At 31.7% G+C, this 19,776-nt stretch overlaps 1 protein-coding gene and 1 long non-coding RNA gene across 3 annotated transcripts in view; one reads left to right on the plus strand and one right to left on the minus strand.

Moving 5' to 3' along the window:
• Positions 1–16,046, plus strand: LOC127728025 (plexin domain-containing protein 2-like). 2 transcript variants are annotated; one of them, XM_052235177.1, is made up of 14 exons: positions 5–217; positions 910–1,010; positions 2,166–2,288; positions 2,648–2,717; positions 3,967–4,092; positions 5,015–5,068; positions 5,880–5,944; positions 6,800–6,884; positions 7,804–7,899; positions 10,242–10,384; positions 11,949–12,107; positions 12,746–12,782; positions 13,538–13,665; positions 15,783–16,046. In XM_052235177.1, exons 1-14 carry the CDS (start codon positions 178–180, stop codon positions 15,903–15,905), a joined length of 1,350 nt encoding a protein of 449 aa, XP_052091137.1. In that variant the 5' UTR covers positions 5–177; the 3' UTR covers positions 15,906–16,046. The 2 variants fall into 2 exon arrangements, 1 of the variants encoding a protein (XP_052091137.1); XR_007993982.1 differs by lacking the exon at positions 15,783–16,046 and having other exon boundaries at positions 1–217; positions 12,746–13,050; positions 13,538–13,664.
• Positions 10,242–19,776, minus strand: part of LOC127728068 (uncharacterized) — a 23,381-nt gene continuing 13,846 nt past the window's right edge. The window contains exon 2 of the long non-coding RNA XR_007993986.1: positions 10,242–10,413. This is a non-coding gene — a long non-coding RNA (uncharacterized LOC127728068). The remainder of the gene's footprint in view (positions 10,414–19,776) is intronic.

Below are 19,776 nucleotides of genomic sequence, written 5' to 3' on the forward strand. Positions count from 1 at the left end.
TGACTTTAAAAATTATGCATATACAATACGCAATACCCGTGAAACGTAAATAAATCTTTTGTTGCGTTCAACAGATTTATTTTTTGACTAGGAAGTTTTACACGAAATGGTTTCTACTGTGAATATTTAATTACAGGGCATTCCTTATCAAATTTGATTATTTGTTGTACATGACATATGGAGTACCTTTCGTTTTATATTTTCTATGGTGTAGCATGTAAGTATACAGCAAACTCTACGATAGAATGACCTATATCTATAGTGAAACAGGATATATTCATTTAACAATAACGATGTAGAGTATACGTTTTATGAAACTCTTTCAGAAGTTTGGTTAGACAGAACCATTCTAACCTTACGTCTAGTCGGTGATGGGTCTTACAAATATAAACCCAAATTTTAATGAGTCGTTGCAAAATCTTATCAAGAGAATAATGTAAACATCATTTTGATCAGACAAAATTTGTGAAACTAACAAACATTCCCCAGGTCATTTTCAAGTCCGGTAATAATTTCGTGTCCATTTCTTTCCAAAAGTTAATTTTTCAGATCGGTTGATTGTTTTCGTGTTTTTGTATAAACCAAGCCGGTATTAGGTGCTCGGTCACTACTGAGCGTTTAACAACCAATCTATTATTCACGTTAATAGATAATATATTTTACTTCCAGTTATAATTGCAAACATTAGAAAAAATGTAAGCCTAGCATATTAGTAACAATAACGATGTGTACATGCAATTAAAAAAAAAAAAGAAAGTTCAACAGATATGAACAACATTTTACATATGTGCACATTGAATGTTTATTTACCTGCTTTTTGAACACAAAGCAGGTCATTTTCCCTTTATTAAATGGAGTTTTTAAATAACTTTGGCAGAATTTCAAGAAAAAACTCGTTATTTTTTGCAGTATCGTGTGTTTCGTCAATAAAGCAGGATCGTAGACAGGTTATATACAAGGAGCATGAAATCGTAAAAAGACAAACAAGACCTCCAGAGAACGAAACAACGGTAAATAAAAGTAAAACAAACACTTATTTCTTTGTTTATTTCTGCTGTCTAAAAAGGAATCAAGATAATCATTGTGCTTGCTTTCGTTTATATACGACTACAGAAAGTATCGTCTATTGGTAAATATAAGTTTGCCATAGTTTATCATCGCCTGTTGTAAAATACAGCATTCAACTTTTTGACAATTTGATAGGGTGACGACTTAAGTCAGAAAGAGATTAATAATGGGGTGTGCCAAAGACTCCAGCACACCTAGGATAACAAAAACGTTTGCCGTTCCATATTTTTTCTGTGTTTTCTCACATTTCCCTTTAGACATCAAAAAAAAATTCATATTTAATTCAAAGTCCATATCAATTACAAACTATGCATTCAATTTATCACTTTAACCTTTCCAAATTTAGGACACAAGCAAGAATACATACCTTACCTTAACCTTAATTCTCTCCGCGCCAGAAGTCGCATAAGGCTTCCACGCTGAGAATACATACACACGCTTAAAATATTTCATTGTAAGATGATGTGATAGGTCGAGAGACATTAGCTTTGGGATGTAATATCTTGTGTAGTTATCTTTCTTTTGGTAATGGAAATGATCCATTTGATATTTGGATTCTCTTTGTGTTTTCACCAACTATGCTCAGAGGTGGTTCGACCCGTTTTGTTCCATTGCAAATGTGAGGATGAAACCAAATTTGCTTGTCTGGTTTCTTTATTTCTTGTAATTCCCATTTCCCTTTATACTAATAGTATGTTAAGTACCAATAGAAAAAATATCGTGTTATATCTGTTTTCGTGTATCTGGAATTACCTTTATCAGGCACTTCTACATACTATATTTCTGTTAAGAATTGTCAGCTTTAAGAATCGATTAATGGACCAGTGCAAATGTATTACGGAACAACAACACTCTACCATTTTAATGACAATAGCAAACCCTTCCTTTTGTTTAATGTATGGGATAAATCGTGTTTTAAATTAATCACGTATCAATCTATTTGCTTCTTTTTTTCTGCTATTTCAGTATTTTTGTTAATTAAGCAGAAATGGAATTTTTCTAAGTTGTATGTTTTAATGAAATGAAGAATAATAATCAGAATAAATGTCACTACCAATATTGCAAATTAACTAAGCTGTAAACATATTGTTATTCAGATTTCAGATGACCATGCTTATTACACATCTAAAATTATATCAGATCCAGATGGCGCCTACTGGAATGAACTGGAAGGACACACGAAACATATTCTATCTAATGACCATCATCTTCGATATTCGGTAATATAAGTATTAAATAAATGAACATTAAGTGTGTTGGTAAGTTTTAATAATTTTATTCGCTTTATTATTACAAATTATGCACTATCATTCTGGTAGAAACAAAACCTTCATTCAAATCATTTTGTAACAAGAACATTTTGAAGAAGTATTGTTTTAACGTATATTTACTTCTTTTATTTAAAATTTATTCAAAATGAAAAGTTGTTACTATGGACGGTATTGATGTGAAATTTTATGTTCGATATGGATATTTTAAAAATCCCAGTTTTGATAGCAGTTCGAATTACAAGAAAGCATTCGACTAAAATACATTTGTTCTTATATTAAAAGTTTGGTATTGTTTTTTTTTTTTTCAGTTTGTTATAATGTCATTCCAGTTTCCCTTTTATGGACACCCGATTAATAGATTTGCAATCACAACACAAGGTAAGATTATACAAATACGAATGAGAGATAAGGGGGAGATGTCAAACAGACAGAAACCAAACGAAAAAACTTTTAAAGGTCAACACACGGTCCTTATCATCCTGAGTCTTGAAAAAGAGGGGATAAAATAGACCATCAGAGATCTAAAATCATGTAATAGATAACAATTATACAAATACTAACAACACAATAAATGACAATGTCATATATATCAATATGCTCCCAGTTACTAAAATCAAGGTGAAAGTATTTAACCTTATAATATAAAATCATGTCATCCAACACTCTAATATCAATGACTGTACTTAATAGACGATTTCATACAGTAACACAAGGAAGATGAAAATGAGAAAAAATAAAAGAAGATGATAGACAACAATCGACGAAAGATGCAAAATAATAGCAACAGCTCTCATTGACCATTTGCTCAAGTGAATCAAAATTAATCGTCTAGTCGATGAGTCCTGCACAAAATAGTTCCAGTTGACGTTTTGTTAATAAAGAAGATGAAAGGGAGATAAAAAAAAACATAAATCGAAGAAAAACAGGCTACACCATGGCTAAAGAAAAAAGACATATATATTCTGGTGGGGGAAAACATATTGTAAATAATTAATTGTTGCTTAACGCGTCCAACAATCAAGATGTCTTTTGGTTTCAGAAGTTACTTTCTGATTGACGTATACCCCATATTTCTTTTTTTTTCCAAGTCGTTCTGTTTATGGTTAAAGTATAGTAACTGCTTAGTGGGTGTCAAGTACCCATCTTTAATAATAGCATCGTATCATTTTTTTAAATAAACTTTAAAAACATTGACTTGCATTTAAGTGCCAGTCTTTGTAAGAATGAGGCAAATTAGAAGAATACCAAAACATGGTAGGAAAAAACCCGCCGACCTAGCCATCATATTTTGAAGTCGCCCTCATCCTGAGTTGGAAATGGTAGGTCTTTTGTTTCTGCGTGTCTGGTAATTCGAGATATCTCTAGATAACTTTTGGTAAGATTGATAGCAAATTACGGAGTGAGTTCCCCTTAATTGTTAATTTCTAGATCATTTCAACCAAATTATAACTAGAAATACCAGAACAGGACAAGGAAACGAATGTTATATTCGTCCATCAATATACATTTTGATATTACATTAATGTAAAGTTGAGCGGGTTTTTGTTTAGCATGTTTTCACCACTGCCTGATTCTTAGAAAGACTGACACTTTTTGAAAGACATATTTACATATTGTGTTTTTTCAGGTTTTCTTTATATGAGTAATTTTACCCATCCTGATTTAGACTGGACTTTTACCCATTATATTGCACCGTTAATGGGGAACTTTGATACCATTGGAAATGACTCACAAATTCTGTATAAGGATAATGGTAAGTTTACTGGCGTGTACAGGCCAACTGATAAAATTTTAGAAATTATCAACTAAATGAAGATGGATTATTCAAATTCAAGAACAATAAGGGACAATATAAATTTGAGTGTCAAATGTTGTCTAAAATTTATATAATTATAACGTATTTCAAAATGTCTTCCACTTGCAAAATTAAATGTTGAAACTGAACAATTAAAGTGGGCAGTTTTTTTCTTCAAATAAATCATTTCCTTTTCAGTCTAGGTTGTATAATAACTTACTTTACAATCTGTCAAAAAATAATTCTCTACATTTTTTTTTCAAATGGTTTACAAATTCGTTATAGCGAATAAAGTCTGTTATAACAAAATGACAAATTCTTTTTAGGCACCTGGAACTCTATTACTAGTTATGTAGGGAGTAAGTGGTATACAAGATTTTGTACATCCGTTGCTGCGAATTCTAAATATTTGATTAGACAATTTCGATTTTCTAATATTCATAAATTCAAAATACCTCATTATAAATTGAATCTGTAATAATTCTGATTATAATAAGAGAAATCCTTTCTTATAAACTGTTGAGAACATGATAATTTTTAATTCGTTATGATGAAATTCTAAGAATTCAGTAAAAACTTAATTCTAAAAACGTGTTATCTAAAGATTTAAATCATGGTCACTATTTGAAAAAAGGTAATTAGGAATAAAAAAAAATCATAATACATTACACATATTTTAACGAATTAAAAATTTCGTAATAACGAATTTAAAAAGTCCTCAATTTCGGTAATAGGGCCATATACCATATACTTTTACTATTAAAAAAACGTGTTTTAGATTCAGTAATGATAAATGTACGTTTGATCTTCATTCCTGTACGATTACATGTACTAGTTTGAAATTGACCTGATAAATTAATCATTAATGTTATAATTGTAGGACACAGTTTTGTTGTAGAATGGAGAAATGTTGAACTAAATGACCAACCTGAGAGTACGTAATTATACATGTTACAAAATTTTAGAAATTAAAAAAAATCGGGGTGATTTATATGTTTCCAATTGGCATGATTGGGGTTGTTTTTTTTTTTTGGGGGGGGGGGAGTGGGCAATTATCATTACTAAAGTACTATCTGCAGGAAAGAAAGTCTCTAATTTGCATGATCAAAACATATAACTTTTATCTAAATGACACATTTTTTGGATATGTAAACAACAACACATTTTTATATATAGACCAATGGTTTCGATTACATATAACTTCTATTGTCATGAAATATCAAACCTTTAAAGTTTCTGGTGACTATCTAATGTTTAGGAAATTATTGAACCATTGTATGCGTATATACTAAACTTCGTTCTGTATGAGCGGTTTGTACATTTTTTACGAAGGCATAACATATAAATTGTAATCGACAAAAAATATTTTATTCGGTCATTGCTGCTAATTAACTTTCGGGTTTTGAAGTCGAAGTTTTTGAACCATTTTCTTTTAAAATAAAGTCTATGTACACGTGTTTTATAGTAAAGCTTAGCTATTCAAGTATATAAAACATATTCATCTTTTTTGTTACATTTGAAGGATCATATGACTTTAAGAGAAGATCTGGTAGAAACTTGCACGACGAAGTAAAACTAATTTAAATTTGGGGCACGCGTCACCATGGTGAACAACGGGTTAATCAATCAAGATTAAAATTGTAATTCTGCATTCAAATCTTATATTAAACTGTATCCATCAAACGAAGTTTTAAAAAATATTGACTTTTTTGTCAATTATATTTCAACCATATTTTACTTCATAGAAGGCGCTTACACCTACCAGGCAACACTTTTTGAAAATGGTACAATATTGTTAGCATATAAATCAGTAAGTTTTTATATGAAACCTTTAATAACATTTGCTTTCATTGCATGTGTATATAGATATATCAAAGCAAAACTTTAGAAATTAACTGAAGCTCTTTGCCAAAACACATTAAAATACAATACAGTAACTGCATATTCTTGATTACAAACATACTTTTGTTAAATGGGTGTAGGGATTTGTGTAATATCCCTTATTTTCCATTATACTGAGTTTGCTTCTCATGCTGTTTGGAGGCTGTAGAAATGTTTCCTTTCTTGAGATATAATATGCTCTCATGCTTTTACAAAAATGGTGTATTTGTTCTTGCGAAAACTTTTTTGTTTTGATCCATTGCTAATGCAGCTATTTCTTTTGGTGTGCTTCAATGCGCATATGTAGCGTTATCTTCTTCCAGCCAAGATAAATTACTCTCAAACTGGTGCAAGGGATCGTCTAGAACTTGAACTGAGGTTTGTGTTTTTGTCCCGGATTGAAGTCTTCACTGTGATTTTGAGACCAGAATAACAATATATGCGATGATCCTTGGCCCTGTATTTAAAGGACTGGTTTCATGAATAAAAAAAAAACCCGTTCTAACTTAATAACTATACCAAAACAAGTGTTTAGTGAGTTTCGAAGTCTAGCCTCGAGTGTACAAAGAAAAGCTTTGTAATTATTGTAAGGACTGACAGAGGAATTAAGATTGCTTAAGAACATAATTGCTTTGCTGATTTTGGTTGATTCCATTCTTTCATTATTCAAATGTTTCACAATACAATTCTTCTGTACAATTTTTGTAAGAATAATCTGTTTTGATTATGTATCTATTTAATTAGAGTCAAGATCAATCAAAACAAAAGTACGTACCTATTACAGATTCCAGATACGAATATTTCTGGTCAGATTTGGCCGGTTAAAGTTGGTATATCAGACGCTTACTATTATGATCGAGATTTATTTTGTAAGTATTTGGAATACTGCATGCATGTATGGTCGCGTTAGTCTTCCGCATGTGTTTTGAGCTTTTTTTTTACCAGAAAAGTTCATATAGACTTATTGGACTAGTCTACTATTATTTTAGACCATAAAAGCACGAAAAATATTATTAAACGTTGTATCTTTTACACTGCCAATCTAATAGTTTTTGGCCTCATTTGTTATTCTCACAGAATTTATTAATAATAAGGCATATAATAAATATTCACCAACTTTTAATTGCGACTGTTCAGTAACATGTCTTTTTTAATAACAGTACCAATTTTTCTGCACCAGATGCGCATTTCGACAATAAATGTCTCTTCAGTGATGCCCGAGACCAAAATATTTGAAAATCTAAAGCTTATTAAAAAGATGAAGAGCTATAATCCGAAAAGGACAAAAAAATTATAGTCAAAGCTGGGCAAGGAATCAGAGCTTTGCATGAGGGAGATATATTCCTTAATTTAAAATAATTTCTAAAATTTCATAACAGCAAATTTTAATAACAACAATCCGTCTTTTCATGCCAATACCAAAGTACTGGCTACTGGGCTGGTAAAACATATCAAAGATGCCAGGCTTATCAATTACATGTATAAATTAGAGGCAACAATTGTTGACCATTGTTCTCAATTAATATATTCATTTCAATAAATTTGAAATAAGCATAAATAAAACCTTACTGTACAGTGTTAAAAACTATGCATTGCGGTAAATTCCGGTATCCTCTAAGATTTGAACGTTTATATAAATTCTTTTTTTTTCATGGTATGAAACTGTCTAATGTTGTATTTATTTAAAATTTGAAAAATACCAGGTACAATAATATTCGTGATCAAAATTATGTTTAGAGTAAACAAAAAAAGAGTACTCATAAATAATCAGTGCGTGTTTTATTTCAGTTGGATACATAAGATATATAGTTAGATACCATAACATAACATTAAATGTGACTGATCTTGGTGATAACACTGTTGTTGTGTTGGATCCTTTGCCGAGTAAGTCTGAGATGAGTTATAATAATCATATTCTAACAATTGAAGTAGAACTTATTATTTTAATTTCCGCTCTCCTTATTTCTCAAGTGTGCATATGTAAAAATATTTCCTTTCTCTATTGGAACTGTACGCGTATACCTAACAACAAAATTATTTTCATTTACCTGTGTTTTAAGTTATTGCAAATGGCTGATATTTTTGTCTGAGCATATTGTTTTTCTTAATTTGTTTAACATTTCATACCGATATAACATGTTACTTTTATTATTGTTCCCTTAGTTTATTTATTTTGTATTTACATTGTATCGTAGGTCAATTTATTTGTTCAGTGTATGTTCACTGGTGTTAATATGTCCTTTGATTGAGTTAAGCTATTTCAGTTGATATTTTATAGTGTGTCTTTCTATGTTGTGATGTTACACTATTGTTTCAAAAAAAGGGTGAAGGTTTGGTACCATTAAAACGTTTAAACTCGCTGCATTTGTTTGCACCTGTCCTAAGTCAGGAATCTGATGTTCAGTAGTTGTCGTTTGTTGATGTGGTTCATAAGTGTTTCTCGTTTCTCGTTTTTTATATAGATTAGACCGTTGGTTTTCCTGTTTGAATGGTTTTACACTAGTAATTTTTGGGGCCCTTTATAGCTTACTGTTCGGTGGGAGCCAAGGCTCCGTGTTGAAGACCGTACTTTGACCTATTATGGTTTACTTTTTTATACTTTGACTTGGATGGAGAGTTGTCTCATTGGCACTTATACCACATCTTCTTATATCTATATATGGACGATGGTTTGTAGATAGAGCTGTACTATTATTATAAAAAGAAGGCCGATGTGGTATGATTACCAATGAGGCAACTATCCACCAGAGTTCAAATGTATACATTGTGAAATACCTACCGGTCTTTATATGCAATGATAGAGCAACCATTATCTCTATTAAAACTGTTTGCTGTTTTTCTTTATTATAACGTACTTGCTTAACACCCTTCGGTAAATTTGTTCTTTATCTGATTCGATTCAAGAACTATCTGTACAAAGACAGAATGTATATGTTCTGATCGGCTTTCTAATTCGGTGCTTTTGTCATAGTTGCCAACCTCTGGAAATGAGAAATCCTTTTATATGTTTTTTTACCTTTTACGATGTCATGTTCTAGTCTTATGATGTTTGAATATTTATTTATTTTTTATTTCTACAACATCTCAGTTAAAATATAAATTTCTGATTTTTTTGTTTGTTTAAATTTTGAGCTTTTCAAGATTGAACTGGATTTCACGATTTTTCTTTGTAGTCTCTTCTTTAAATCTTGAATTAGCAGTGTAACTTTAACAAAACTATTGTCAGAAAAGTGCTTCAGAAGCAGCAAAAGACAAAATTCACCGTCGGGCAAATATAGCCTTGAAATTCAACCACAATTTGGTTTTTAAATGGATCTATTTCAAAAGCCTTACTACAAGGTTAAACAAATCTCTTCATTAGACTACATTCTAGGCTTTAAGGTCAGTACATTTTGGATATTTTGTAATTTTTTTGGATCTAAATGCTTAAGGAAAGGAACCCTTGGCCGCAACCTGGGACCCAACATGTTATGTAGCCAAAAGTTGCCAATCATAAAATATTGAATCATTAAATAAAGGCAGCAGTAGTATATCGCTGGTCAATAGTCACAATTCGATTAAGCAAAAACAAACCCGGGTAACAAGCTAAAACCGAGGGAAACACATCAACTATAAGAGGAAAACAACGGAACAACAGAAACACTGAACTACAACAAAAGCAGACACCAAAATACATAGAAACGGACTGTAGATAACAACTGCCTAGACACACACATTTTCTAGAGCAGGGGTGGCCGCCAAGGTGAATTATGTTAGAAATAATGCATACTTGAGGAGTCATTTCTTCGACATTTTAATGCGATGTGCCAAACAGACGTTAGTTTGTATTAATAGTTATATCACAGCTATGTCTATGTGAAATTTGTAGAATTTTGGCCTGATTTGAAATCATCAATTTTTTAGGGCCAATCTTAAACATTCGTGAACTTTGGGAATAAAGTGTCATTTTCATTATTTTTAATTGGACAGTAGTATAATAGTGCGTTTATTGATTAAAACAAATTCGTGTTGGTCGCATAGTTAAACAATTGAAAGTTATAATATTCAATTATACTAAAATCCAATGTATATTCAATACAAAAAACAGTGAAAACATCATTTTCATAACCTCACATACATCTTTTTTTTAAAAAAGAAATATTGTACTTACGACGTTTGATTATTCCCACATTTAACTACTAAAGTTTAATAACAATCGTTTCGATTTGATATGAACTATTTTTCAGCTTGTAATAAAGCAACAACATGTGAAGACTGTACATCACTGAACATTGGGTTTAATTGTTCTTGGTGTCATGCAGTATCAAGATGTTCTGATGGAATAGACAGGCATATGCAGGAATGGTCAACTACTGGCTGTGTAACTAATGTAAGTTTTAAAACACTTGTACCGTAACACTGAAATGACAAAATTATATCGTTAAAAGATAAACAATTCGTATACTTGTGTAAAAACCAAACTATCATATCATATTGGATAATTAAAAAAGATAAAGCAATGTCATTATCAAATGTACATAATAAGAATCAAACCTGGAAGAAATACAAACTGTCTATTCAACAGTGTTTTGGGCGGGGGTTCAGACAAAGAGAACAGATAGTTAGTACAGCCTTGTTTCCGTTTCAAAATGATTATTTTGTTTTCCATATGGAGGGGTGGTGTTTATTATGATCACCTCTCCGTAGTAGTACCCTCTTTCCAGACATACCAACTGATTTACGTATAATGCGGGTGCAATATAGAGGAAGGACATTTTGCTTTCTAATAAACAGTCATCCAATCATGGGTATAAACTTACAAACATTTTTAGATGGTGACGTTCCCTTGTCACCATCTTATGGTGTTTATATATCTTAATTTGTTCGATTCGTTCGTGTATGTAACAACGTATTTGATTTTAATCTCTGTATTGCTGAAAATTATTCCACCAGGGTTTTCGATATCACAAACTAGTCAAAACATTTACTAAATTTTATCATCGGTACAAGGACATCATTCGTAAACATAAATCAACATGCAGACATCTTATACGTTTAGGTATTTCACATCCAATCTTTTATAGTAATATTCTATACAAAGCACAAACATGTCGTCATTCACCTCTAAAGCTAACCTAACCTTTAAACAGACTTATTCAGAAGGGATATAGTTACGGTACTGTTGTCAGGTCATTAAAGATGGCATATTTTCTCATAGGATCTTTGCTTCGGAAATAAACACATTTATTCTAAAACCAGTTGTTGGCATGATACGGGTTATGTTCTTCTCATATATTTTATGATGGTATGATACTAAACCCCCAACGGGAGGGATTGTGCTTGATTTTCATATGATGAAGACATAATCTGTCAATCGGTTTAATTGAGGTCTGGAGTTGGCATGTCAGTAACTGCTAGTATTCCTTGTTAATTTATGTATCATTGTCATTTGCTTAGTTTCTTCTGTTACATATTCTGACATCTGACTCGGACTTCTTTTAAACTGAGATTTACTGTGCGTATTGCTGTGTGTTTGTTTATTCTACATTGGCTAAAGGTATAGGGGAGGGTTGAGATCTCACAAAACATGTTTAACCCCGCCGCATTTTTGCGCCTGTCCCAAGTCAGGAGCCTCTGACCTTTGTTAGTCTTGTATGTTTTTTTTTTTAAATTTAAGTTCATTTATATTTTTTGGATTTATGGTGACGTCCATTTTCAGTGAACTGTTACACATTTTTGTTTAGGGGCCTGCTGAAGCCCGCCTCCGGGTGCGGGATTTTCTTGCTGTGTTGAAGACCCATTTGTGACCTTGGGTTGTTTTCTGCTCTTTGGTCGGGTTGTTGTCTCTTTGAAACATTCCCCATTTCCATTCTCAATTTTACTAAAATGTGTTCTTAATGGAGTTTTTTTTATGAATAGTAATTTTTATAAGTTTTCAATTTATGATTACCCAGGGCTTTGATACATTGGATCAATGCACGATACCAACAACAACAACCTCACCTACACCAACGATAAAACTTACAACAACTACAAAACCAACAACTACAAAGCCAACAACTAGAAAACCAACAATTACGAGAATGTTACATACAACAACAGCAGCACCATTGGTAATATGGTTAAGCTATTTCATTTTACTGTTACATCTAAAATTATGTTCGCTTATTTATATCTCGTAATAACATAACTTATGATTTCATTTTTTTTTCATCAAAATGATCGTGTCTTGATGGAGCCTTTCGCACAGTAGTTCAACGAATTAGATCTTTTTTCACGACACAAACCCTTCCACTCTTTAGTTTGATTTTAAATCTTAATTTCTATTTAAATTTCAAAAACCAAACCATTATAAACTGCGTTCCTTTTTAAATCAAGCCTAGAATAACTGCAAACCTTAAAAAAGTGTTTTACGGGCAAATGGTGAAAGACAGAAATCACAAAGCTTTTTTCTACCCTCCTATTTGAAACCCGAGTTGACTATTGTATGTTTTAGGTTTATAGAGGGCAAAAAGGAGGCAGAAGATTATGTGTTTGTCTTCTCTCGTTGAAGTAGTATTATCGTTCTTAGGCATGAAAATTACAGATATGCTCTAAAGCTAATTCACATTCATTACATATTACCTCTAATGTTTAATTAAAAAAAGGTTTGCTTATTGACAATATTTTCTTCCTTTTATTTACTATCAACGATCAAAACATCTTCGTTTTTATTTTACTTCATATATATTTCTTCTGTTCCTTATTTTAGAAACCACCCAAAAGTGACGCAGTGAGCTCAAGTGGAAGTAAGATTGTGGACTAGTCCCGAAAATAACAGCTAAATGCAAAACTTAAAATCACGTGATCAATTATAACATTGTGTTTTATCTAGTTTTCTTTAATATTCTTTTGAGAAATCTAATATGAGTTTGTCTCGCCTATCTCTATCAAACTTCAATTTTCTTTTTGTTGATTTTATTTATTGGCTTGAAAAAGAAGTGACAAGGAATAATGCATACATGAAATTTTAAAGAAGTCTGATGCATGAAATAAAATGAATCGAACGAAATGCTCGTAAGTTGAAAAAAAAAATATAACGTAACCAGAACTTTAATGTTTCACTAAGACTTATTATATAAGTTTTTTTATGCATTAAAAAGTACACTGAATTGAAAATAATAACGGGCGATGAAGCTTTATAAAATAGTGTACTACAAATGAGACATTCTATCACAAAACAACATAATAATACAAAATTAAAGAAGCACACCTTCACAGCTAAAGCAATATAGACATAATACCGAATTCCATTTGCACAACTTGTGTTTCAGTAATAACTTTCATTTATAATGCTCGAGACTAATACATTTGAAGAGCATAAAACAACAAGGACGTAAACAGAAAAACCGAAACCTTCAATGGTACATATCACTGTATAAGAGTTAAATTTGACTGATAAATAGAGAAAGAGGAAGTCGGAGTTTGAAAATAAATTTTTGAAAAATTATTTAACAGATTACTACTAGATTATCATCAGCTCACGTAAGTTTTATTTCTTTAGGTTCCGATTCTGCAGTAGTGGCTATTCCAATCGTTTTATTTTTGGTGATAATTGTTGTCTTACTTGGTGTTTGGATATATTATGCACGTACACACCCTAATACCAGATCCGGTATGTGGTTGATTGAGGTAAATAGTTTATATTATAATTTATTATTAGTTATATCCAAAAAATGCATTCAACCATAAAAGGACTGTACTTTCATCCCATAGTCATTCTTTTTCTTTTATGTATGTTGAGACTGACAGGATATATACAAAATTTGAGAGAGAAAAAAACAGCAAATAAAACAATAGCAATAATAACAGAATAAACTTGACTTGTACAAATACAAAACGTGCCCAAATTAAAATGTAAATGTTTGATATCGATTACACAACTGGTGACTATAAGTTGCTCTTCAACTTCGTACTTTATTTTGTTTTTTAACCTTTTTGATTCGAGCGACTTCAAGTTGCTCTAGATCTTCAACTTCGTACTTTATTTTACCTTTTTAACTTTTTTTATTCAAGCGACTACAAGTTGCTCTTCAACTTCGTACTTTATTTTACAGTTTGACTTTTTTTATTGGAGCGTCACTGATGAGTCTTTTGCAGTCTTTTGTCTGGCGTACAAAATGTTAATCCCGGTATCTATGATGGGTTTTTTTAACAGAAGGTTAAAAAAGCAGAAAATGTCTTTCCTTTTTAAATATTATTATCGATGCAAAATTATTACTTTAGGCCACACCAATTTGATTCCTAGGTCTTTGGATTTTCTTGCTCCTGTTTTGGAGAAATTGACTTTTCAATAAAAAAAAAAATTACCGCTTCCGCAAAGTTTTGGCCCGCATGCCACTCCAAAATTAGTTTCTCCTTGAAATTTTTTTTCACATAGACGCTTTTCTGTTGCATATAATGCTCCGATCGTTACAAACGCACGTAAGATAAAACAATTTGTAAATAAAAGGTCAAAATTGGGATGTCAACATGCAGTTGTGTTAGCTAATTGCCGTGAACAAGTAGTTATTGAACACATATTTATCCCAAATGCTTCTCGTTTTACCTTTGAAGACCTGTTCTAGGATGCACAAATTCAAATTCTTTCGTTAGATGACCACAAACACATCAATATTTTTTAGAACCATCGTCATCCCCGATCCTTGCTTCAACAGGCATATACCAATCTATCTTGGATGAAATGAGTTGTAAATTCCCATGAACTTTTTCAAAAATCACAGAAGTATTTGATTTTGATGAAACCCCATATCCCCTTGTTAGTCTTTTGGCATGCAAGGAGAACTTTTTTTTTGTTGGGGGGAATTTAAAAAGATCCAACGAGACCAGGGTGATGGTATTGTGATTTGCATGCTCATACATATAAGGGGTGTGTAATTGGTTCAACCACTTGAAGCTAAAGAGTTTTAAATGCATTGCAGCTTTTAGGAACAAAAGGAAAGAGTATTTTGATCAGTCAGAATTATGCATGTGAATGGGGTGACAGGTATTTTAAGGGAATAATTTAATACATAGGGATCTACATGTATAGCAATATAACTATCTTGCTCAGGATGTTGTAATATTCACCTCACTCACTATTTTGATCCTATATATGGATAAATAGTTTCAACTGGATGTCAAGCAGCCAATAAACAATCATTACCATATAATGAAAACAACTTCTATCAAATGTCTTTCAGGGGCATTTTTTTATACATACACATATTTTGATTTTATTCAACACGTGCCTTTTACCCTAACTAACATACTTCCTGTTAAAAACTGCATCTGCTATGCTTCCTTTATATATGGATGTAAATGAAAATTCACGCAGACAAAGCTTACTTGAAGAATATAACCAAAATTATATAAACCACAGTGAGACAAGAAAGTCTGGTATGGTACAGGCACCAATAAATCAAATTGTACAATGTATGCATTAGAGAATCTGTTGCCCCTTGTTTTTCTATGAAGTAACCCAGTTATAATATGTACATAAATTGTACAACTTCTAAATCTCACAATTTAAAAAAATTATACCGCTCGCTTCACTTGTAGAGCACTCGCCTAAAAAAAAAACCTCATTTTCAAGAAAAAAATAAAAACAAAAAATTTCGCTCACTCGCCCAATATTTTTTGGAGCTTTCATCCGAAGAACTAGACATCAAATTGGTGTGGCCTTACATAGAATTTATTTGATTTGAAATGGCTTTGAATAGTTCAAATGTTTATTATTGTAATTTTCTTTTTTCTTAATTCTGTTTTAGAATTCTCCACGGAGGATAAAAGAAAAAATTTCTGAGATCACTTTTTTCAAGAACTCTTCCAAAGAAGATGGCGTGTGCATTAACTCAAAGTATGAGATTCATGAAAATACTAGCAAAGCTTAAAAACAATTGTCTGGAAATAAAGCTATATTTTGTGCAAAACATGTTTCAAGAAGCAATGTAAATATGGATATATACACAAAAAATAATATATATTAATTAATATTGTTTAAAAATTCAATCACAATAAATTGGATAAATACACTGTTAGTTTCTGGTATTTTTTGGTGCTTCATCCTTCATAAGACTTTTATAGATGAAACGAAGAAGAAACAAGATTGCGAAAAGACTATTTTTAGGGTGGTTCGTCTCTCTTTCTTTGTTTCGACCTTCAACGTTTTGGGGGATTTAGAATCCCAATTTTTCTTATTTGGTAGTCCATGTAGAGAATTCTCCCGAAATATAAAATTATTGATACATTTCAAACTGATCACAGCCTTATGAACCCGAGACACCAATTTTATTCCAATAGCTCTGCTTTTAGTTGTTTTAAGACGTTAACCAATGCATGGGGGATTTGTACCAATTTCCAATAGAAGCATAAAGGTTCTCCAAAATGTCAAAAGTATCCCTCTCAGTATGCCCTACCACAGGTTATATCTGGTAATGAATCTAATTGCCCCACCACAGGTTATATCTGATTATGAATCTTATTGCCCCACCACAGGTTATATCTGGTTATGAATCTAATTGCCTCACCACAGGTTATATCTGGTTATGAATCTAATTGCCCAACCACAGGTTATATCTGGTTATGAATCTAATTGCCTCACCACAGGTTATATCTGGTTATGAATCTTATTGCCCCACCACAGGTTATATCTGGTTATGAATCTAATTGCCTCACCACAGGTTATATCTGGTTATAAATCTAATTGCCCAACCACAGGTTATATCTGGTTATGAATCTAATTGCCTCACCACAGGTTATATCTGGTTATGAATCTAATTGACTCACCACGGGTTATATCTGGTTATGAATCTTTTTGACTCACCACGGGTTATATCTGGTTATGAATCTAATTCGCCCACCACAGGTTATACCTGGTTATGAATCTTAATCATACCCAACTATATCAGTCCTATTCAGGACCGATAACTCTGTCGATAAATATAGGAAGGTATACAGTGATGAAATGTATGCAATAAATAGAGATTATCATATACTTGTATAAAATATTACTAAAATTTTACTGTTCAATAACATTTAAAAATATTAAAAGGCTATGAAAGGATTACTAGGTTTATTGACCAGATTCCTAAGAATTTCCTCAGCGGGCTGATAAAGGAACCTTTATTGACTGCTTCCGGAATGTTATCACATGCCTTTCCGTTAATTTCCGTGACGTTTATCACATGCAACTTCGTGCATTTCCGGAAATTTGTTCGAAAACGACAACACAGTGCGGAAAACCGCAAGTGATTTAAGACTTTTCACAAAATGGTTGAGGAGCAAATTTCAAACTAAGAACATGTTAATTGTTGTGACAAGATAAATAAAATGCTTGTAATATCAATAAAAACAATAAAAGTTAAGACATTTGTATTTGGTTGTCTGTAAATTATTATCTAAAAATTCATGGAAAGACAAAATTTTAATTGATAGTTCTTGTCTGTATTTCTTCTGTTGAAGTATATGATAAAAAGATAATTACATGTCATTTATCATATCAGACCCTTTATCGGCCCTCGTTCATGATATCAGCCCTCGAGCCTGCGGCTCTTGGGCTGATATCATGACCTAGGGCCGATAAAGGGTCTGATATGAAAAATGCCATGTAATAATCTATGCATATCATATGGCTTTTTCAATATCACATCCGTATCAACCCGAGACAGCAATATAATCCCAAGAGCTCTGCTCGAGGAATTATATTGGTTGAGGGTTGATACGGTGTGTGATATTGAAAAAGCTATATCATATACACTTTATTATATACATATACCTTACGTAGATGTGTTTAATGTGACATGACGTCATACAGATAAGGGGGGTTGAAATGACGTCATACAGAATAGAGGTTTGACATGACGTCATACAGATTAGGGGTTTGATAAAGCCTTTGCAACAGTGACTGCAATCGATGACGTTACGTCATATAGATTAAAGGTGTGATAAAGCCTTTGCAACCGTGCTGATATCGATATCATCACGGGTGGCTGATACAGCAAGCTTGCCAATGATTGTATTACACATACAATTTATCTGTATTTACTACTAAGTATATAATAACATATTTTTGTACACAAGTTAAAATTTCAATATCGATGTTTTTTTTCCAATGCCTGGATTTTGCTTAAAACATTGAATTAAATAATAAATGACAAAAATCATATACAATGAAGTCTCGTTTAATTTTCTAAAAAATATAAAAATCTATTAAATATAAAATTTGAATAAGAGTGTGAACATTATTTTTTTTTTTTGGCAAAAATCAACTTATCGAAGAATTTTTCATAATATACATATTTTCTTAAAGTTTTTTATGATATATATTTCTTCGGTAGTGTACACGGGAAAGAGAAAATATTTATTTGTACATTTCGAAAACTTTTGTATATCACTAAAACTAAACTCTGGAAATACAACATGTGTACACAGGATGTTAATGTCACCTGATGGCTTTTGGTTTGACACGATTCCTTTACATAACCTGACAATTTGTTGTTATGTAACACTATAACTTAAATCACAGTTCACCTGTTCGTAAATTGGTCAAGGGACATTAACTTTAAAAGGTACAGATCATTTATGTATTGTTGGGATCTTTTTTTCTCTCGAGACGAAAACATTTTTTTTTTCTAAAAAAGGATATATATATTTTTCTAAATAAACATAAATTATACAGAAAAAACCTAAAAAACCTAAAAAAAAAAAAGTGAAAAATAATTTTCTTATAAATTTCAGTGTTTACTATTTTTTTCACTTCACACTTGAAATAATTCTTTTATATCAAGAAATTTTGAAATCAAACATATCAAAATATCAACAAAGAAAATAACAGAAACTGTACAAATTCTGCATGAAAAATACACGTTTAATAAAAATACATGCGATACTTCCAAACAAATCCACCATTTTGAAAAATCCCAAAACAAATCACTTTTTTAAATCGATGTGGGACGTAATTTGCCCTCGATTTAAACTGTGTTAAGTAGAATATTTCGCCCAGATATATGTTTAAATATTTTCGATCGAGTTGCAAAGTATTATTTTTATTTACGGAATTTGTGCATTTGATGTACAAGTAGACATGGTGTCGCTAGATATACCATTGAGTCAACGGGGAAATGACGAGAAAAAGTACGATTTTTACGAATCTCCAGGGACGTAATTTAATAAAAAATTAAGCTGTCAAAACCAACATTTTTAGTTTCAGGTAGAATTATGTTCGAATACCAAGGAAATAGTTGCAAAAGTTAGAAAACGGGTCAGATTAATGAGAGAAATTGAACTTCATTGAAACATTTATGCAATGTATATGGGACAAAATGACACAAAATGGCGGCTCGCTACGTCATCAAAGTCACGTGATGATTTACTAAGTTGGATATGTGCCCTGCCACAGGTTATACCTGGTTATGAATCTAATTGCCCCGTCACAGGTTATACCTGGTGATGAATCTAATTGCCTCACCACAGGTTATATCTGGTTATGAATCTTATTGTCCCACCAAAGGTTATATCTGGTTATGAATCTAATTGCCCCACCACAGGTTATATCTGGTTATGAATCTAATTGCCCCACCACATGTTATATCTGGTTATGAATCTCATTTGGTGCGGGATGTGTAATATTTACCATTTATCTTTGAGACACTTGAGACACTGACCATTTGATGGCCAATCAATACGTGATGACCGTCTCAATGTAAATTTATACGAAACAAACCTAGTAATCTCATTATTAGTCAGTAGTTTTTTAACATCAGG

This window comes from Mytilus californianus, unplaced genomic scaffold (genome assembly GCF_021869535.1).
Source record: "Mytilus californianus isolate M0D057914Y unplaced genomic scaffold, xbMytCali1.0.p SCAF_1, whole genome shotgun sequence".
NCBI classification, from domain to species: Eukaryota; Metazoa; Mollusca; class Bivalvia; order Mytilida; family Mytilidae; genus Mytilus; species Mytilus californianus.